At 40.1% G+C, this 22,474-nt stretch overlaps 1 protein-coding gene across 1 annotated transcript; it reads left to right on the top strand.

Annotated features, from left to right (window-relative positions):
• The first annotated feature begins 1,345 nt into the window (after positions 1-1,345).
• On the top strand, positions 1,346-20,770 carry nckap1l (NCK associated protein 1 like). The gene is made up of 31 exons (XM_068594194.1): positions 1,346-1,480; positions 2,701-2,811; positions 3,408-3,500; positions 4,047-4,103; positions 5,017-5,159; positions 5,669-5,759; positions 6,359-6,496; positions 7,189-7,237; positions 7,378-7,534; positions 8,267-8,323; positions 8,437-8,533; positions 8,758-8,867; positions 9,016-9,148; positions 9,317-9,398; positions 9,497-9,555; positions 9,658-9,803; positions 9,918-10,050; positions 10,411-10,530; positions 10,900-11,039; positions 11,776-11,907; positions 12,894-13,112; positions 13,341-13,471; positions 14,723-14,820; positions 15,559-15,652; positions 16,431-16,513; positions 17,002-17,082; positions 17,905-17,998; positions 18,114-18,230; positions 18,841-18,950; positions 19,554-19,643; positions 20,228-20,770. The coding sequence occupies exons 1-31, from the start codon at positions 1,391-1,393 to the stop codon at positions 20,342-20,344; spliced, it is 3,372 nt and encodes a 1,123-aa protein (XP_068450295.1). The 5' UTR covers positions 1,346-1,390; the 3' UTR covers positions 20,345-20,770.
• Positions 20,771-22,474: the final 1,704 nt, after the last annotated feature.

The following is a 22,474-nucleotide window of genomic DNA, read 5'->3' as shown; positions in this document are numbered from 1 at the left end:
CTGCACTCTTCTATTTACATTTTACTGAACGTGTTACTAAATTCCAAGAGGCGTTATAAGGGTCCTGCGGAAAAACAAAAAACAACACTTGGATGTTGAATAACCTCGGGCCTTTCTAGTTGACGTGACAAAGTCTTTAGTCTCAGTAATTATCCTGAACATGAGAATAAAAGTAATGTGACCATCTGGATGCCTTCCAGGGAATAAAGACACAAACACAGTCTAAATATTCTAATTATTTCCAAATTGCAGAGGCAAAGTTGCAAGATTTACAAGCCTTTTAATTCCATTTGGAGGAAGCAAGCAAGACAGCGCAGGACCTGCACTAGATTCTATGTTTTTACCACAAGTTTTGAAGTTGTGTGATCCCCTGAAGTAACAACACATGGGCGGCCAATCTTCAGTGAATGTGAAGCTTGCATTAATAATATGTGTGGTAATATCGAGCCTGTGGTTCACTGCATATCATCCAAGTAAACATCAGGTTTTGTGTTTGAATCAAGTGCTCAGCATGAATTATTCATCAGATAAATTCACCTGGAGGGATGCAAATGCATCAATTATGCTATTTAAACTATGTCAAGACAGACCTGTGTGTACACATACAAACATAATGCACATAATATAATGTCTGTCAGTCCGTCTTTTCCAAGCAAGGAAGTGTGTCATTGTCATCAATCTGTGTGGGTTTATTCGTTTTTGTGATGTAGATTGTATGAGTCACGCACCCACTTTGTTGCATAATTGGTCCCTCATCCATTCAGGAAACACAGCTGCAGTTAGTAAATAGTGCCATCTTTTGGTCAAAAAAAATAAATCTTTTTTTGAAACGGGTCTTAAAGTACATCCTTGTGTCTGTTTTTTTTCCTGGCTGGTTAGAAGTGAAAGTGAAATGTATTCGATTCTGTGCACTCTGCCAGAAGAACACGATTAAGATGTGCACCTTTCTGCCATCGTTTTTCAACACAGTCCTTTCACAGAGCAAGAGGAAGTAGCTCAAACTGTTCACAACATGGAGGAAGTTAAACAGACAGGAAACACTAACATTCATTTGCTTGACAATATATTTTGAATAATACACATTTTATCTCCAGCAGCATATAAACGTGTTAAGCCACAGTGTGAAAAATACAACTTTTTGTATTTTCTTCTTTTTTTCATTTCTTTTTTTTTACATTTTTGGGTTTTATTTGGACAATGTTTCTCTTTTACATTTACATCCACTTTTTGACATTTACAGTCGAGTGACACTGGACTCATGGCTCCACCCTCAGCTGTGAGCCCCATGTGACCCAGTGTCAGGGTGAGGCTCTGTGTGCACTTGTTTCCGAGGGTTCAACGGCGACACAGGAGCGGGAGGCCAAGCTCTGAACACAGTGTGTCTGGAACAATGGACTACCAACAGAAACTGGCCGAAAAACTCACCATCCTCAATGACAGAGGGAATGGGGTGTTAATCCGCATGAACTACATTAAGAAGGTGAGGGCCAATCGGAAGATTTGGAGAGACTAGTGTGTAACTGTGTGACAAGAATAAGGAACTTGACTTTCAACTCGTAATCCTACGCCTTGGTAGTTTTCACAAACTATGGTAGTTTTCTCAAACTATGTTCCACCGTACAGTTCTTACACTTCTCTGACAAGAGTTAAAAGTTTCTGTTTTTTCACTACTCAAGAACACATTTAAATTTGATCATATTCAAAACGTTCGCATTCATCTATAAAATCTGATGCCATAGAACTGTTAAAAGAGAACAAGAGCTGGATTGTACGAATAATAATAGACATGTGTCTACAGTACAAGTAATAGTGATGGTATGAAACCAGACATGTTGAAGTACTTTATCTGTAATGCACATTAATACTAAAGAGACATATAATGTTAGATAAGTGCAACTGTGTACTTAGTTTAAAGCAACACTGTCTTCCAAATGCAACTGTGTATATTTCCCCAAAGAGGAAGTGCAAACAGGAAGTGAGTCTGAGCTGTCAGTCACCTCAAATGTCAGTTATTCTAAACCAATATCGTGTGACACTCTCTAATCAGATAATATGCAAAGACACCAGTTAAATTTTAAGAAAACAAGTGAGGTTGTCATTAATTACTGTATAATGTATTTCTGGGCAACACACACACACAAACACACACACACACACACACACACACACACACGGTAACCCCATTTGAGCGTGCGTATGCATCTATTGTGTGACTGCAGTCATCAGGAGGGGAAATGGAAGAAGAGTTTTATTTTAAGCCGAGTGAAGATGTGCTGAGCATGCATATTTTATTCCAGCAGTCAGACTTCACTCTCGGGAGCTGCTACACACTCTTCTACTGTCAGCTTCTTAACAGCCCCACAGGTGCAGCTCAGTGTTCAGTGGTCTGCTCAAGGTCACCTTGGGGGCTGGAGATGGAGGGAGCATTATTACTCGCTCTGTCCACAATCGTCACAGCTGGTTTGTTGATTCCTCTTCTGACAAGCTAGCTTTTCTAACCAGTGGCTGGATGCCACTCAAAATGGAACACACATTAAAAAAGCGTAATCCTGTCAAGAGAACCGACAGAGCATGCTGGCAGGGCATGGACGTTGTATTTAACCACCGTAACCTGTATTCAAAAAAGGTTTGGCTGAGTGTTGCGGTGTGATGAGTAAACTGATCACATCCTCACATCTGTATCTACTCCCCCCGTTACAGATCTGTGCAGATCCAAAGAGGCGGCCAGCCATCCTGACTGAAAAAGCCATGGAGCCGGCCATCAAATACATCAACAAGAAATTCCCCAACGTTGACTTCAGAGGAAACGTTGTGAGTTTGACTGCAGCCGTTCGTTCCTGCTTGCCTTCTTTACGAGGACCAGCTTGTGCTTATTTTTCATATTTTGTTTTGTTGGGATGATGAAATTATTATCTAGGGATCTTATCACAAAAATTTGTGTTTGTTCTCAGTGAACAAATACTTATTGTGTGATCCACTTATATCATTATGACATGTTTGACAGGTATTTTCTTTGTCATCACAAAAACTCTTATAAATATTTATTAAAAAGTTTTATTATGAAAATGTAAAACAACTGGCTTGTGATAACAAAAAGTTGATAATCAGTATTACCCATGCAAGTCATCTCTGGCCTTCCAAAACTCTAGAAGACAGAATAGAATATGCTTCACAAGACTAGTGCATGTTGCAGAGCTAGGCTATTATATTGCATGATATTGGCTCTATAGCATCTGTTATTGTGTCCATTCTTTTTCATATATTTGTTTCTTTAATGTAAACATTTGCTTATGGCTGATGGTTTAAGCTAATAGAAAGTGAAGCAAATGTATTATAAGTCACATAATGTGTCGCTTCATTGTACCTGACCAATAATGACAATTTTTTGTTTTAATTTTTTTTTTTAGCAAAATCTGACCAACATACAGAGACAGAAATCTGAAGTGTTGGCAGCAGCAGCAAGCTACTACGACTCTTTCCTGGATGTCATAGAGTTCAGGGTGATGATCTTTTTTTTCACATAGCTTGACAATGAGCTACATTACAATAGCAGAGGTAGAAACAGCACAACAAAACAAAATAAAAACAATGAAAATGAAAAACAATGGATATTATCCGCTCTTTCTTTTGGACACACACATCTGGTAATAGAGGACAATGACGGTGTGAGCAAAATTCCCCATCTGTCTTTCTCTCTGTTTCCTTCTGCTATTTGGTTTTCCAGAATACATTTACATATAGAGTGGTTTATTCTCAAATAGGAAAACATTTGATTTTATTAGGACAGTTTGCTCACTGTGGTTTGGTGCAGTTTTAAACATTTGCATATATCTGTGATGGAGGTCGCAGCCAGGCCAATGCATCATCTTTATCTGTGAGATTGAGAATAACACAATCATGATGTTATACAAATATGCAAATGTGTAATGATTATTAGGCTACAGGAGTCTCTGAAAACGTGTTTAGGAAATCACTTTGGCGGCATAAAGTCATTGCAATGTTTGTTGTCTGTGTTCTAATGTGGTCCTTCTCCGCTCTTCATTTAGGACCACGTTTATGAGTTGCTGAACACCATAGATGCCTGTCAGTGCTTCTTTGATATTGTAAGTATTTAAGACATATTTATGAATGAATAAGTGAAAACCTTGAAGTCGATGCCACCATCTGCTGATTTCCGACAAGCTGTCTCTCACTTCTTTTTTTTATCTATTCTACCACTATGCTGTTTACTACTTCCTCCCACCTCCTCCTTACGTTTTCTCACCTCACCGCCCACAGCCTCCACCTGTTCAGTTTGTGAGATTTTTTTTTGTCACCCTTGACTTGTGCATTATGTATATCCTACTGTATATTTCAATGATACATGCCTTCTGTGATATGTTATGAACAGCCAATGTTGGTATTTTAAGCACCTCACAATGCTTTAATTCATAATCGTTCCCTCAGAGCAGGACCTTGTCTTTAAACAGTAGTACAAACTCTTATTATTCCAGTCGTAACACATTTTGCATTCTCCTTTGAGTTCCTTGAAAGGGTCTGTGATGTCATTTCTTCTGTAATTTGAATTCAGTCAATCATAAGGGATTTCAATGGAGCCAGGTTTTCTGGTTGGGATAAAGTAATCTAAATGGTTTTATACTCCCTCAGATTAACCCACTTCTGTCTGTATGCCTGATATGTTCCAACCTTGTTCAACCTCTTTTCTCCGTCAGTCGGCTGCAACCATTTTACAGCCATTTGCCAGATGTGTGTTTTGTATTTAAAAAAATTTATTTGATTTTCATGCTGACACATTTTCCCAACCAAACGTTTCCAATTTTCAAACATAGAGTTAAGAAAAGTGTTGATTCCTGATATTTAATATAAAAGTATTTCTTTTAAGTCTCTATATTGGTTTTACGTTATCTACAGTTGATCAAACCTCAGTTATTGAGTTGGAAATGAGAGTGTGTTGCCTATTAGACCAGTCTCAAATTTCAGAGCCACTGACTACACATTTTTATTTTTTTATTTCAGGCAATCAACTTTGACTTCACCAAGAACTACTTGGATCTGATCATCACCTACACGTCTGTCATCATAACGCTCTCTCGCATCGATGATAAGAAGGCACTGGTGGGCATGTTCAACTGTGCCCATGAGATGACCAACGGGAGCAGGTATGGATATGAGGTACAAAGTACCTTGATCGATGGATGTGTTGTGCATTTACTCAACCAGATGTTCAAGATAGCATTCAGTGAGGTTGCATTTGTAAAGTGCAGCTCTGTAGTTCCAACAAACACATTTTAATCAAAGCCAGTATTTTCACATCCATCAAGACAACTATTTCTCTGATCCTCATAATTAAGGAATCAACAGCCCGACACTAACGTTTTCGAAATGCCAAGCGTTTTATGGACATTTTGAGACAGCCCACTTTGCATATTTATGTATACACTCCAAATGGAGGCTCATCTCAATGTAGCGACGTGAGTAGGGAACACAAACACATGCTGTACATTTGAATATGATATTTAACTTGCACACCACACACAGCGAGAGAGTGAACTGTCTCAGCTTTTTATTATTTCAGCCCCTCCCCATGAAAAAACAATGCTGTATCATCATACTGTCCTGCTTCTTTTCACTTGACTTGATTCATTGCATACTGTGATGGATCCTGCAGTGACCCCTCATACCCACGGCTCGGCCAGATGTTTATGGAGTATGAACATCCTTGGAAGAAGCTAACTGAGGAGTTTGGCCCTCACACAAAGGTACAGTGAAATGTTAAGCTACATAAACAAAACATTCTGTTTAATTTAATTTGGTATGAATATGAATGCAACACATAACTGTACTAATACATGCTAAATGAGACACACTCCAGTTTTGTCTCTTCTCCCCACTGTTCACAGTGCTTTGCTATATCGGCACCCAAACATAGCACCATACTAAATGGGATTTTTGAACATGTCTTTCCTATTATTATTGATTTGTTTTTAACACCCTCCATGGGGATATGGTTCCATTCAGTCACAAAAGAATAAGTGAGGACGGGCACTGATGTTGTGATACGGTCTGACTCGCGGTCGGAGCTTCAGTAGATGAGGTTGAGTGTAAACCAGTCAAAGGAGTTTGTTTTTATGTGGATGCTGCATCTTGCTATCGACACAATAGACATTTTACAATAGCAATACAAATTATTCATCACTTTTATTTACCCCTGTGTTTCACCCCAGCTTGTTTTGGTTTTGCTGTGAAGTGTTGCTTTTTTTCTCTTCCCCTGTCATGTTTCCTCTTCATCTTCCTCTTTCTATGCCTCCATCCACTTCCTCACTCACTGTTTTCCTTTGCTTCTCTGTCCATCTCCCAGTCTGTGACGGCGGCTTTGCTGTCTCTGAAGATGATCTACCCACGCAGGAACCTGCCAGCAGAGCAGTGGCGGAGCGCCCAGCTCCTCAGCCTGCTCAGTGCTCCGGCTACCATGCTGGACCCAGCCTCCTGTGACACTGTGAGTGCGCCCCCCCCCCCCCCCCCAACCCTCCCCCGTCACCTCTCCTCCTATTTATTGCTGACGGAGGGAGGAACAGAGGGGTAGTGTCTAGATTATGTTTTTTTTCCAGGGATGTTAGCCACAGAAATGAGAGAAGGTGTCACAGCTAAATTGTGCAATGACAATGTGTGTGAAACATATATCCTTCTACGAGAGAGCTATCATTTAGAAAATTATTTATTTTATTGTCTTTTGACCTCTCTGCTCCTCCTTTTATTTGCTTTTATTCCTACCAATCTCCCTTTTCTACTGAATTCAGTCCTCTGCCATTACAAGCCCTTTTATGTAATGTTATGCTCCCGGCTGCCTGTGGCCTCCTCATATAGGAAGCACTCATCCAGCCGAGCAAGGGACCTCCAGGCAAAACATTTTTTATGAACAGATAAACATTTTAATGAAAAGATGGTCCTCATTTGAAGTCGATGGAGAAAACTTAATTGCTACAATATTTTTTTTAGTATTTCCAAAAGCATATTTAGGGAGGATGGTCGATATTTCCAGGAACCAGAGTTGAGTAGAATATGCGGATGACTACCATGAAGTTTAACTGACAGTATTTTTCTTCGTCAAGCAGGTGTCATGCTTTGTGCATGTGAGGCTGTAGTGATTGTGTTTTTATTGGAGGTTAATACGCTTGTTATTCACCACAGATGGCGTGTGAATATTTGTCGATGGAGGTGATGGAGCGGTGGATCATTAGTACGTATACCTCATCTTGAGTGATCATGTCCTCCTTCTGTTCCCTTCATATTTATACTTTATTTTTGGCACGACAAAAGCACTGTCATATGCTAAACTGAGCATTGTATCTGAAATGTTGCTGACTGTGCTCCTTGCAGTCGGTTTCCTGTTGTGCCACAGCAGCCTGAATACAAACCAGGCCTCCCAGGAGCTGTGGAAGATGGCTCTGCGCAGCGGCCTCTTCCTCGTCCTCACCAGAGATGAAGTGCTCAACATACACAAGGTTTCCGAAGACCTCTTCGACAGCATCAAAGGGTACGTACGCTGCGATGCTACATTATGAGAAGTACTCCTACTTCATAATATACAATGGGTGCAAGATAATGTATCCTCATATGTCAGACAGTTATCAAATGAATAATGAATTTAAATTGCTTCTTAAGTATCATCCTCATTTCACCCTCTGGATTAAAGAGTACTGAACGCTTTACTAGCTCATTTGTTCTTGATATGAAGAGCTGGATCATGCTTACATCAGCAGCCTTAACTTACAGATATACTACAGGTTTGACTTTCACGGGGAATTTTAGATTGAAGGGGACATTGTGTTTTGAACAGCAGTTTGTTAGCAGCACAGGCTTCAGTGTATTTCTAAGCGATGTTTTTGAAGGTGGTAATGTAAAAGATAATGACTAAATTTCATCAATGTAAATGAAGGTCGCTCCTCATCTCTTCAGTAAAAATAACTATATGCCAAAGTATGTTAATGCCAAAGTATGTATATGTATTTATAACATATGCACGCTATAGTATATTTCCATAAAACTGATAAATGTGCAGCTGAAAAAAAGAGCAAAATAGAAACTATTTTAAATGAGCCTCTAACAATTAAAAAAAAGACAAACAACACATATAGTCAGTAGCAAGTAGAGTTTCAAGACAATTAGTATTATAAAAAGGATAATATTGCCTGACCACTGGAATTATAACTGCTTTACTTTTTTAGATTGTCAATTAGCTTTGTTTCTTTCTTTTTTCTACTATCAGATATAACAAGCGAGTTGCAGACATCAAGGAATGTCGTGAGCATGTTCTACTCAACAGGTGAGACTTTCAAGAAACTCAACTGTTGTCATTAATATTCATTGCTGAGTATTTACTTTGAAATGAGCTGTGGGGACCAATTGTCTCCGTCCATTTTCCTTTGTTTGTACCAGTGGAGCTATGCACAGAGAGAGGAGGCAGTTTCTGAGAGGAGTGATGAAGGAATTATTTAAAGTTCTGGAGGATGAACCTGGACTTCTGGGACCAAAGGTAGAAGGACAGTAATGAGTATAACAGCTATGCGTGAGGAAATTAAAGTAGTTAATTACTGCAAGTTAAAAGTAATAAATGAATTCATGGACTGATGGAAAAAAAAGGATCTTTTATCCAGCCTCTCTGGAGAGTGCAGTAATCATGACTTGCTGATCTGGGCTGAGACTCTTTGCTAACATTCTTCTTTCTTCTCTGTTCTGTGTGCCAATCAAATCCCCAAGGCCTTGTTTGTCTTCATGGCTCTCTCATTTTCCCGTGACGAGGTCCTGTGGCTCGTCAGACACTCTGAGAATATGCCAAAGATCAAGACAGCCGAGGACTACATTGACAAGTAGGTCAAGGATGCAGAGGATGCAAACCACTATTGAGGTCACTCTGTGTCGTGTTGGTGTTCAAAGATCTGACAGATCTATACTACAAAATGTAGTAAAAAGGGAATATGTTTGGGGTCAATTTTCTTTTCTGTTGTTTTTCCCCAGTCAGATGGCTGAGCTGCTGTTCCACATGGAGAAGTTAAGAGGTCTGATGACTAAGTACAACCATGTAGTTCAACGCTACCATGTCCAGTACTTAGCACAGTTCGATGCTTTGGTTCTCAATGACACCATACAGGTATCTATAGATATGAATACAGTAAAATGTTATGCCTGCATAACATTCTGTGCACTCTTCTTTTGCAGGCACTGTCAGAAAGAGGAAAGCCATCAATTGTTTCATTACTGAATGCGTCCCTTATCCTCTTTCTACAGCATGAATTAAGGAAACTTTTTCTCCTCTCAGAACATGTATGTGTGTCCAGAAGAGGAGTCAGTCCTGATGACTTCTTTTGTCTCGACCCTCTCTGCTCTGTCAGTCAAACAAGGTAATCATATGCAATTGCAGCTGATACACTAGATACTGTTTCAAAAGGAACATACAACGTTACATGTCAATAATGATGGATGCAATTTTACTCTGCAGTGGACAACAAGGAGGAGTTTGATTTCAGAGCACTTAGATTAGACTGGTTGAGATTGCAGGTAGGTAGGTTTGTTGTAACATGTCAAACATTGCACAATGGTCCCTTATCACTGTAAAACATGGTGAATGCCACACTCAGATGTGTTTGTCTTCTGTTTTAGGCCTACACAAGCGTGAACAAGGCCCCTCTTCCAATAATGGAATACCCAGACTTAGCAAAGGTGATGAACATGATTCAGTTTCACACCAGGATGGTGGACAGTGTGGAAGAACTTCTGCAGGAAACATCGGAGGTGTCCATACTCGGGTCAGTCTCTTTTCTTTTCTTTTGTTCTCTTCCCTTCCCTTCTCTTCTCTTAACTTTCATTCTCTTCAAAGCAAAATACTGTCCTGACTGTTTATTCTCTTGTTTGATTAACAGTTACCACCCGCGCGTCTTTGAGAGGATGTTCTGCCAGAGCAGTGAGGAGATAACCATGAAGCGGTACCTTATGGCTTTCCCGCTCGTCTGTTCTCACTTCAGCCAGTGTGGACATCCTCTCTGCCCAGAAGAGGTCAGTGTTTAGTCATCTGCGTCCCAAACCATTACGTAAGCATCATCTAAGACGCATTGAAGACACTTTGTACACTATCCATTAAGGTTGATCTCCAACACACATCACCAACTGCATCATCAACGCAACATGTCAGTTTCTCAGTAGTTTAAAACGTTTACCAGTTCAGAGACAGCAGACTGAATCTAACTGGAAAATATGCACCTGTGTGTGTGTGTGTGTGTGTGTGTGTGTGTGTGTGTGTGTGTGTGTGTGTGTGTGTGTGTGTGTGTTGCTTTCATACATGCCTTACTGAGTCCTCTGTTATTGAACAGTACAGTATGTGCACACTCACACTGCTACACTTGTTTGTGTGTCTAGACAGAGATGATGGAGAAGAAGAGTCTGCGCCTGTGTGTGACCTTCCTGGAGCAGATAGCCAAGCAGACCAGCAATGTTGTGTTAGAGATATGTGCTGAGCAGTGCAACCTCAATGACCAGGTGAAGTCTATCTCAGTTTTGATCCAGCGCAAATTGATTCTACCAAACTCCAAATCCAAATATAATCACGCTAGTCTCAGTTTGGCATTAATGGGTTTCGCCGGAGGCAGTTGACATACAACAACAAAAAAAGATAAGATAGGTCTAAATCTCTGGAGTTGATTAATGTAGTGTTGTTTCTCGAATCCTTGAAGGAAAGTAGGACAAAAGTGTTTACTTCTTGACTGAGTGCTTTCAACATTCATGCATTAGTTTGTCTTGGAGCATGTTACCTTGCTTGGCTGAATTCTTCCTCTTTCTGTCTCCCTTCATTCTCTCCTTCCTCTCTCATTCCCTGCATCCATCTCCATCCACTTGATAACCCTTTAGTTGCAGCCCAAGCACTGTGCCGAGGCCATCAGCGCAGCTCGCCATAGAAAACAAAAGAAGCCGGCGCCAAAGAAAGGAGAGGTCCAGAAAGAGAGCCCGGGCGCTGAAAGCCTGAGGAAAGATCGGGCCGTTGTTACCAAGTCAGCTTTCCTTTTTGTTCCCCCACTTTTCCACTTATCTCTCTCTCTCTCCAGCTGATCCTTTAATAATTATACTAAATTGGCAAACGTTTTAGAAAAGTGAGCGTAATGGATACGTTCATGATTTCTGAAGAAATGCAGAATTATCAACACTTGTTCCAGTCAAAGTGCATGAAAAAACATTTGACGGGGTACAATTTTGCCAAGGTTAATGCAGTTCATGTTAGTAAAAAAATTTGATATTGGCTGACATTTGCAAATGATTTTCTCCACCGCATGACACACTTCTTTCCTCAAGTTATCAGGAGGGCAGGATTAAAATGCTCTCACCAACAAGGCATTATTAGTTTCAAACTTTCCACTTAAAGTTGAACCAGTCAAGGTTGACCGGTACTGAATGAAGCTATTAAAAAATACAAAACAAAACGTCTCAGTGCATGAAAAAAACTGGCAGCCAGTTTCATGTTGACATTTTTATTGTTTTGATCATATTCTGTATGTAGCTAAAATGAGAAAGCTCACTAATTTAGTCTGAAGAGTTGTCTTTTTTTTTCTTCTTTCTCCCTCCTCTCAGTTTTACTCCTTACTGCTTCAGTTTGAAGATATTTTACAATTCTCTAACGTTGTTAGATTATTTGTCTGAGAAGAGCATATCCATACTACCGTTCTTGTCAAAATATGTGTTATAAAGAATTAATCCTCCCTTCTCTCTCTCTCTTTCTGTCACACCTCCTAGTATGGACAAGATGCATCTGATGCTGACAGAGCTCTGCTCCTCCTACAGCCTCTGCATTGACTTTGTTGTCTTCGACCACATCGTCGTTCCCACGGAGTTCCTCATTTCCCACCTGGAGACACGCCTCTCTGAGTATGAGTGGGGATGGGGGCATGGAAATGTTTGTCTGAAAAAATGTAGATGATGTGATGAGTCCTGAACTTGTATACCAAGTCTTTTAAGGCAACGGTTCTTTCCCTATTTTATGTGCAGCAGAGGGATTTGGATTTATTTTGTGAATGTCACAGCAATTACTGTCAGAAATATGCTAATAACTAACATGAGTGCCTGTTTTCATTGTGAAAGGAACACATTGTAATATTGTTGTTTCCTCTGACAGCGCGTAGATGTGCTGCACAATTGTACATCATTTCGTAACAGTTTAAGTCATACTGACTCTATGTCCAAACGGATCGCTTGTATGCTCACGTACATGCTGAACAGTAGACAGACCTCCCTCCTCAGGGGCTGTCAAAATGTTAAACGCTACTGACCAAGATGTGACAGAGCCCTGCGAAAGAGTTTTTTCGGCTCCTGACAATTAGGGAATTAATTGTGACTTGTCTATTTTAAAATGCCACCTCCATCACCACAATAAACGCAGATTTTCGATCGGATTCCTCCGTGTCAGGCTGCGCCCACTTAAAAACCTGAGAAGAGATCCATCCTGTCACTCCCTTGCTCTGTGTCATTGCAGTGCTCACTTTTATTTAGATTAGGGATTCGTACCAGGGCAACCTAATGTTTCTGTGTATATGCTCTGTGTAGTCTCCCTGTTTTAGCTGATGATTATCTGCCCTGTCACCCTAAAATTAGGGCCCTTGAGTAGCAGCACACTCACATTGATTGGTCTTTCCATGATAAATACAGACTAGTCAGGGGGAGGAAGGAAGCGAATTAATAGCCCTGTAATAAAATAAATACAATTGCAGTGAAGCCCTGGAGCAGTGAATGTGCTGACCTAATGAGAGTCTAGTAGCATGCCACCATGGCTCGTTTAACCCATCTCAAGGCCCCATCTGTCCGACCTCAGCCCACTCCTGGTTATAAGCGATGTTGGTTAAACATGTTTCTCCCAGGATCATCGTGAGAATGGCCAATTACAACCCGACCACCGAGGAGATAGCCCGTCCCTCAGACCTCCTGGCGGGGTTAAGAGCCTACACAGCCAACCTGCACACCCTCTCCAGCTACATCAACGTGGACGTCAGTCGCTTGGTGAAGAACGTCCTGCTGCAGCAAACACAGCCGCTGGACTCACATGGAGGGCAGACGATCACCACCACCTACACAAACTGGTGTGTGTAATACATGGAGGTGTATGAACTGTATGCTGCATGCATGGGTCCCTTTCAAATACACAGCTAGCACACAAATGCAATTCCTCTTGATTTGTCTTCCTCCGCTTTGTTTACCGTCTTTCCCCAGCCCTTTTTCTGTGTCTCTCACTTTCACTCTAAATTCAAACATCTGTTGAGTAAAGATACAATGAAGCTTTTGTTATCTTTGATTTGTCTGCACCTCAGGTTCCTGGAGAGTCTCTTGCGTCAGGCCAGCAACTCCCTCATTGTTCACTGTCCCACAATGCACTGCTTCATCAACCAGGCGACTGACAACGAACCCAGTTTCAGAGCAGAGGAGTTTTCAGATATATCAGGTCGGACCCCCGAACTTAAACATTTCACATGTTCTATCGCTTCTGTCTTTCACAACGAAGATGATGCCGAGGAGACAAAAAATATATAGCTTAGTATGAAGGTAATACGACTCTTCACTGACTTTCACTGCATGTTTCAGTGTAGGCAAGTTAATTCAGACGACAGCCATCAGTGACATGCACGGCTTAGTTTCCACAGCAACAACACCAACTTTTAGAGGTTTTTATGAACTTTTCCATGATTCACACATTGTAACTTTGGTCATGTGGGGGTGTACTCTGATGAAACATGTTTTTAACATATTCTTTTCTATGAGAATGTTTGCATGACGAGAGCAAAAGGGCACCAACAAGAGCAATTTTTTTCCCGCTCTATTTTCCCTTTTGGCAGACACGTGCTTTTGCACACAAAAGTACCCCTTGTCCTCTGAGGTTACATGATCACCGCTCCACAGATCCAAGACATGATTCACTCCTCAGATCTCATTCACTTCCGACACCACATGCAGAGGGAGTCTTATTGCTCAAGAGGATGTGGAGTTTGTTACTCTGGTGGTGTGGAGTGATTTCCTTCATGCTGCCTTTCATGCAGTTTATTCTCACACTGAGTAATGTAAAGTTCAGTACTGCTTATCATCTCCCCCGCTCTTTCCTCCTTGCATCATAACTATTCCAGCATCACTTGTCTCGTACCACTCAGCCTTCTTTTCTGCCTACACGCTGCCTTGTTGGAGCAGTGGACCTCCGGTTGTATTAATACACTCCACAGGCCTTGGCTCATACAAACATAATAGCGACGCACACAAGGCATGCACATGCAGAGTAACTTGGAGACGGCTGCACGTCAATAGACGCCCCCGCACAATGTCATCATCATTGTCTATATTTACTCCATAGTGAGGTATCTGTGTGCCTCTCACTGACTCATTTGCCAATCCATTAACCACCTCCAATTTTAACCACACACATCCTTATCCATCCATATTCAGGCAGAGATGTTGGGCTGAGTGAAAGGTCTAATAGCTGCAGTTCTCTCTCTCTCATTGATACAGCTACACTTACAAATCAAATCTTTCATATTTTTGTCGCTGGCAGAGTTAAGCTTTGTACACCACACTTATAGCAAACAAAACATCTCCACTTGAGCATGTTTCATTCGTGCGTTTTTGTAAAAACGTCGATTTGACCTCGTGTGGATCCCTCATCTCCCTCCAATTATAACTCGAATCGTTCATATCATCTTCTGAGCAGAGTTACGGGCCCTGGCGGAGCTGATTGGTCCATATGGCCTGAAGTTTCTGAGTGAGAACCTGATGTGGCACATCACCTCTCAAGTCAGTGAGCTGAAGGTACAGTATGAGGCGATGAGCTTGTATCAAGGCCGTAGATCAGTGACCCGCTGAATTACCTGGGTAACTTTGATTTGAGTATTACTGGTCTGGGTTAGGGTTAGGGCACAGAGCAGTGACATCTGAAGCAGTGTCGAGTAGATTAAAGAAAACAGTTGTTTTTTTCATTCACCAGACATAACTTTATATTGACCCTACTTAAAATTTGCAGATAAGCTACTGCTAGAAAAAAAATACATTATCTACCAAAACACATGTTCTTTCAGCTTTAATGTCTATTCTAAAAGAATACATTTAATTTATAATCCATTGCTAAAGAATTAAACAAGTTATTTTTTTTGGTTTAAAATCACTATAATAAATTAATTTACAATTCAACTTGTGAAATTATATGATTCAAAAGCTTAGAGCCACCAACCTAATGAGCTTTTTCTCAATCACGATATGATTTAGCTACTCGTTTAGTTAAGGGAAAAAAAGCCTTTACTCAATGTATCCAATATCCAAGACAGACTTTTAAATTATTTTATACATTTAATCAATACATGTGACATGTGTCAGCATCTGGAGATATATTTGTTCTTTCATAACTACTTTTATCTTGTCAAACCTGTGTACCTCTTTTAAATCAGTTGGTGCTGTGCCGTGTCAGCCTCCACACTTCTAATTGAAGTGAGGAGCTCTGAAGTTACTGAGAGACAGATCTCTCACATCTCTCACTTCCTTCTCTTCTGTCAGAAACTGGTGATCGAGAATATGGACGTCCTGGTACAGATGAGGAACAACTTTGATAAGCCTGAGGAAATGGCCAATCTTAAGAAGAGGCTGTCAGGTGAGGAGTGGAGAGAGGTGATAGGAAATGTGAAGGAAGAAGTAGGGGCTTAAAAGGAAAAGTATGAATAAAAGGTATCAATGTTTTAGAGGCAGTCAGGAGGAGATCCAGTGGTGCACAAAGTACAAAGTGGAGACAGTAACAGAGACAGAGAAAGAAGAAGAACGAGAACATGAAGTAAAAGAGGAGTACTAATGCTGAATAAATGGCCTTATTATTTGTACTCCGATTGACATACACATGCATATCTTTGGCAGACCAGAAGTCTTTTGTACATCTCTATAGACGTACACATTATAGAAGTGTGAACTATCATCAGCACTTTAGGTGCCAAAAATGCAAGATAAACAAATTGACTAAATAAATGAAAAAATAAGGTAGAAGAAAGGAAGATATGAACTCTTCTAAGTGTCTTTACATCAAACATTGTGACATATTTACTGATGCTATCAACCAGGAGAGAAAAGTCCATTGAATTTGCAAAGAGGAAAGTGCTCACAAATGATCTTCTGACACATCTTACAATACGTTGTTTGATATTAAATTATTCCAACTTTTTTTGGTATGAGGATGCTGAAAGAAGGCAAGGCAGTAAACATGTTGCTCATAATTTAATAATTTAATCAAGCTCATATAAATAAGATGATGAAATCTTAGATTGGTTTTCGAGAGCGGTACATTTGTTTAGAGCCCGGAAATGAATTCAATTGCAAATAATCAGGTTAACTGTCAGATAATTTTCAGATACCTCTCATCCGTTTCATATGCACCTTGCTAGGTGGAGAAAACGTCCTGAAGAGGATGACCATCATCGGGGTGATCCTGTCCTTCAGATTGATGGCACAGGACTGTCTGAAAGATGTAATGTCCAATGTTATTATGATCATATAAAACTATCACATTGCAAAGATTGTTTCTTATAGAGGAAAACTACAACCGGCAAGAAGATATGCTACTTATAAAATGAAGAGGGAGTTCATTCTTGACCTTGGGAATAGTGGTTCGACAATTATTATTTTTTATGCTCAAGGTTCCCTTACTAACTTTTCCAGAGCTTTCAACTGCAACTTCAATAGTTGGAGTTATTTCAGGATCTTGGGTAATGTTTTTATGTCAATTACGAAACAAGTTTTACTCTATTTTAATAAATAATTAATAACAGTTTAACAAGAAAAGAAAAAACATTTAAAAAAAAAAGTGAACACAAGTAAATTATGATTCCATGCTCTGCATCTCATATGAAGTTAGAAGAAAAACTGCTGTTGACCTCGTAGCGTTAGGATATGAATTTCTTTACTTCATCATGTATGATGTATTGTAGTATTGTGACATATGATCCTGTAATCTAGATCCTGAATAAGCATTGTCCAAACCTCATTGGGCCCATCGATTGCCTGATCGACTTCATGTCTCCTGAAACGGACATCAAGGTAACACAACTTGTACACTACTTAATGACAGCTACACTATAAAAACAGCAACTATATTCCACAGAGCACTTAAAGTACACAAATCAGGCTTTTTTTTTACTCAAACCATCCCAGTTTATATAGTATGTTGATTTTCACAGGGCCGATTTATTGTGGGAAAATGTATGTCGACAGCATGTTATTATATTTGCATTCGTCCAAACACATTTCAGACATTGGGGGATTGACTGATTTCCACCAGGGTTTTAAGATGGCAGAATATACTCTGTAGCACAACGGAAAGTGTGCAACAGTGGATCTGAGGGTTGCAAAGGAATACTTTTTCCTATTCTCTAGTAGCCTCCCAACCAAATTAGATTCCTTATCTCCCTCTGGAGCTATCTGCGTGACTGTGACTCATGAACTCCCCTTCCCTTACTTACGTCTGGCCTCTGATTGAGGCATGACAGCCGTGCCACAGCCACAGCCAGGATAACCCTAAAGACGTCAGCAGCCCCCTCATGCCTCCGTGAGAGAGACTCTGATCGTCGCTGCAGCTCTGCAGTCAAGACCACATCAGTGGAAACATTCTGCCCAGACAGACCAACCATGCATGCAACCAAAAATAGCGCAAGATCAAAACCTGTGTGTTATGACAAATGCACCCACCGCTGATATAGTGTTATTGCATATACAGTATGTCACTTTTGTGGCTGCTACATAAAATGCAAAGTACACACCAACATTAAGGTTGTTTTTTTATGGTGCTTATGCAGCTAAATGATAAAAGTTTATGTCGGCCTTTATTACCTGCACTTCAATTGATGCTTTATGACCTCACAGGTGACTCTCAGCGTTTTTGAGCTGGCTTCAGCTGCGGGGTTTAAGTGCAATGTTGATCCCGCCCTTGTTGCAGCTATCGGCAATATGCAGACAGGTAACACTCATAACTATTAGTGCCACTTCTGTAGACAGCTTGATCTAATGGCTTAGTCATTCATCATAAAGAGTGTTCTCTTATTTCTCCATATTTATTGAAAAAAACCCTGCAGATAACACATCACTAGATGAGGAGTACAAGCTGTCCTGTTTGCTGCTGGTCTACATCGGCGTGTCCCTGCCTACACTGGCCCTGGACGCCAACTCTTGCTACAGCCGAGAGCGTGGAGGTGCACATGAATTCATTCATTTTCAGCTGCGACAAACTGCTTGCCAGATCTCAACAAAATACTAATGCTTGACTACTTCCAGTCATTACTTACCAGCCGTTGATAGAGTACGAAAAGGTACTCCACCCTCAAACATTAGCCTTAATAGCATCTCTGTGCATCATACTTTCCAGTCCGACGGACGTGGTCCTTTAGCAAACTATGTCGGTTAATGAGAAACACGTTACTGTTGAGAGACTTTTGTTTACAGATAAGTTCAGCTGACGTGCATCAATACAGTTACTCTTGGCATGTGGCCCTGCTTACCCTAAGCGCTTGGCTCGGAGCCTGGACAGCAACATTAAGGAATACAAATAGCCAAGATTTCTATCACAGCACAGGGTGGCGTTTGTCTCAGATTATTTTCTTTGTCTCTATTTTCCATTGGCATGTTGGAAATAGATCGACCCTGTGCGCCAGAGGAAGTAGGCTCAGTACACTTCCTCTCAAGTGTTACGGATCAGCGGGTTAATTTCACTAATTGTCGGGCGATGAAACCATCTTCTTGGTTTCATGACATGCTACTCTGTTCTTTTTGTCAGTGCTGATTTCTTTGCTTTTATTTCCTCAGGCCACAACAACAACATCCACTGTTTAGCCACAGCCATAAACCAGCTGGCTGCCGCCATGTTCACCGTTCAGAACAAGAACATAGAGCAGCACCTCAAAGAGTTTCTGTTGGTGAGTGGCAAGCATTTTGTTTTACTTTTTAAATTGAGAATCGAAAGTGAAAAATAAAGCATTCTCTGCATAGATTGCTGATATCTATTCTTTCAGTTTTTGCTTTTTGTTACTTCCAGCACCTTATTTAAGATAAAGCAAGGTGGAGTGTTAGTTATCCTATTACAAGCCAAGCCTTTGTAGTAAATCAAAAGATCTCAATTCTGATATTTCCGATGCTTCAGGACTCTAAAATAAACCTCAAGAATGATAGTTACTTTAGGTGAACAGTGATAGACCTGCAGCTTGTAAAGGGTCTAAAGTAGACATCAATTTGTAACAAGGTTGAGGAGCGCTGACTTAATAACATGTTGCACAGAAAAGGCAGAACATCATGCCCGAGTGCAAAGAATCTTAGCAAAACCTTCATTGTGACAGGAATATGGAGAGGGATAAATGGTTTCTTGGGCACGCTACACCACTACTATGAAAATATTTCAGTTTAAGAGCTTTCTCAAGACACTGCCAACCTTTGCCCCAGCTGAGGTTTAGGTCGAGTCCAACAGTGTAAAAACTTTCCAGTTGTTTGATCTGCCTCTTTTTTAACTTTGTGTTATTCCACAGCTGGCCTCCTCCACTTTGCTTCAGTTGGGACAAAACGTGGAAAAAATGGAGAGCAAAAACCGAGAGTCCATCTATCTGCTTCTACACATGGTAGGCCTCCCACTAGGATACTAATCATGTATTTTAAAATGTACAAGAAGACTTAAGTGGGTTTATAAAGTGTCTAATGAAAGAAACATTTTCTCCATCACACCTGCATTGTCTTTTATAATGACGTCATGCTTTATCTTTATAGCATAAATAAATGAATAATAAACAATACAGTCGTCAAGGACATTTTAAAACCCCTATTAACATTTTTAAATGAATAGAATACAGATTATAAATCTCAGCCCACACTAAAGTACAGTACGTGCAGAATAAATGAATCACCTGTATCAATTCCTCAACATATATCATAGTAATGGTGTGCTATTGGTGCTAATAAATGTTTTGTTTTTGTATTGCCAACAAATCCCATGAAAATACTAGCAATTGATTGATCCGACCAACAAGTATTGTGTTTTCCTCTGTGTGATAATTCTCAGTTTTGGTCCCATAATAATACATATATACATCAGTGAGCCATGCGGCTCGGAGAAAACATATTTGGATCTTTCAATGGGAATTTTTTTTACAAGAATAAAAATATGGAGTAACTCAAGATTTAACACTTTTATTCCTAATTCACTCAGATTGTGCAGGACTCTCCATTCTTGACCCAAGACATGCTGGAGCGCTGCTTCCCGTATGTGCTGCTCCGAAACGCCTACAGAGAGGTGTACCGGTCCTTCATCGTCACTCTGGGATGAAGACTGTCGAATACTTCTAATGTAACATTTATTTATCCAAGATACTATTTTAATGTGCAGGCATTTTTTGTTTCATTATTGTTAAGTCTCTTATTCACAGACTTGCATGTTCCTACCGTGGCCTTAGATATTTGTTTATATACATTGTTTCTATTTTCCTTACACAAGATCCTCCCTCATTTTACAAACTCTAGACTCGCTATTATGATGCTTATATTTAAGTATTATAGTTTGGAGTCATGACTGCTGTAGTATTACAAATACCAGCTTGAATAATTCAAATGCAAATCCAAATAGATCCTTGTAATAATGGTTGATGTATAACATTTTGTCTTCCACATTTAACAATAAAGATGATATTAATACACAATTGTATTTCTATGTACAACACATGTGCGTTTCTATTTCAGGTCCGTCCTCCCATCCTTGCTTTTTGGTCTGTTCTCCCATCCTTGCTTTTTAAATGAATACTGTTCCATGTACAATTAAAATGAAGCACTCCGGTTTTAACGAACCCAAAGTGCCTGTTACTAATTTTAGATGCCACTTTTTATATTTTATTTCACAACCAGCACATTCTTGCTTTTCTCCCTTTTTCTTTTATCTCTTTCTGGCCCTATTTTCAAGCTATAGCGATGTGTTTGCCACTTCGGACATCTGATTGTACACATTTGTTTGAATGCAGCATGTGTGTGTGTGTGTGTGTGTGTGTGTGTGTGTGTGTGTGTGTGTGTGTGTGTGTGTGTGTGTGTGTGTGTGTGTGTGTGTGTGGTGTGTGTCTGTGCAAGTGGATGGATGTTGGATGGTGGACCCCACTGCACAAAAAAACATTATTCTAGAATTATCTTGCTGCCGACAACAAATCATATTGCAGTTTTTATCCAAGTCATGACTTCATCATTTCCATTTTGTTAAACAATTGTGTGAAATTGACATAATTAGCATACGGATTATTGAGTTATGGCCCAAAACATGTTTTGTGAGGTCACAGCGACCTTTAACCAACTAAAAAAAGAATGTGAGTGATGTCTTCAGACACACTATTAAGTTAGCTTGATTAACATTACAAATAGCCTATTCATAGTGAGTTCATGTTGGAATAGGAATTTTATTGTTGAATTGCAATTCTATTTAATATGGTATTTCAATAAAAAAAAGTTCCTTTTCATGATCTCAGTCTTTAACTCACTGTGATTACTCCATCAGCTGATCGGGGGCGTGCACTTTAAATGAACCAATCAAATTCTGCACAGGTTCCTTCAGCCAATTCCATTGTTGTTGTGAATATGATTTCCTCTCTGCCGCTGTCACTTGTCATTTCAGCTCCACCCCAGGCACCTCCAATCAGCATCAGCCATTCATCATTGGTTCTTCACCACCACCACCAGTGTGTGGACTCGAGGGGGGATGTGTTTGGTCAGACCTCAGCACCGCTACTCCTTGATGATCCTATTTTCAGGAGAACAATCGTCAAAGACTTCGCACTGTTCAAGTCTGTCAACCAGTATGCCTTTTCACTCAACACATTCATGACATTGTTTATTTGTTTTGGAAATCATTTGTTGTGTCTAAATCTGTTCAAGCATGGGTTATAGGAATGCTCTCTTTTGCAATATCACTCTGTATTATTTTGCTTGCTCTCTAGCCAAGTTTATAACCAACCTAGTACTTAGTGACCCGTTTAAATATGAGCAGGCTTACAACCCCAAAAATGCAGCTTTCCTCTTGCCAAAACCTGATGACAACTCCTAACATGCACTGAAAGGTTATTTATTTTTAAAAGTAATACATAAACACATTTATTGAAAGAATACAGATAATTAAACAACGGTGGGGAATCAGTAATCAGTCATGTCAGCATGTTTGGATGTGTGAAAATGTGTGGCACAAACAAAAAAGTAAACAGCAGCCCTATGTAGCGTAGGTTCCCCTTTCCAATCTTTACAGGTAGGCGTTGGGCGCCAGACAGAAGAGTACGTTAAGAGAGTAGTTTCTAACCTGTCATTTTTAGTGGAAGCTACCTGAAACTGTTATGAATACAAGATAATTCACTTTTAACTATCTTCCCGTCCTTAAACACAACTGGACAAAAAAAAAAGTCAAGTAAGAGACGTCCATGTTCAGGTGGAG

The sequence above is a fragment of the Clinocottus analis genome, unplaced genomic scaffold (assembly GCF_023055335.1).
Source record: "Clinocottus analis isolate CAN_PGR_092001 unplaced genomic scaffold, fCliAna1.0.p SCAF_3, whole genome shotgun sequence".
Lineage (NCBI taxonomy): Eukaryota > Metazoa > Chordata > Actinopteri > Perciformes > Cottidae > Clinocottus > Clinocottus analis.
Note: the sequence above shows the minus strand (reverse complement) of the source record. Positions and strands in the feature narration are given on the sequence as shown.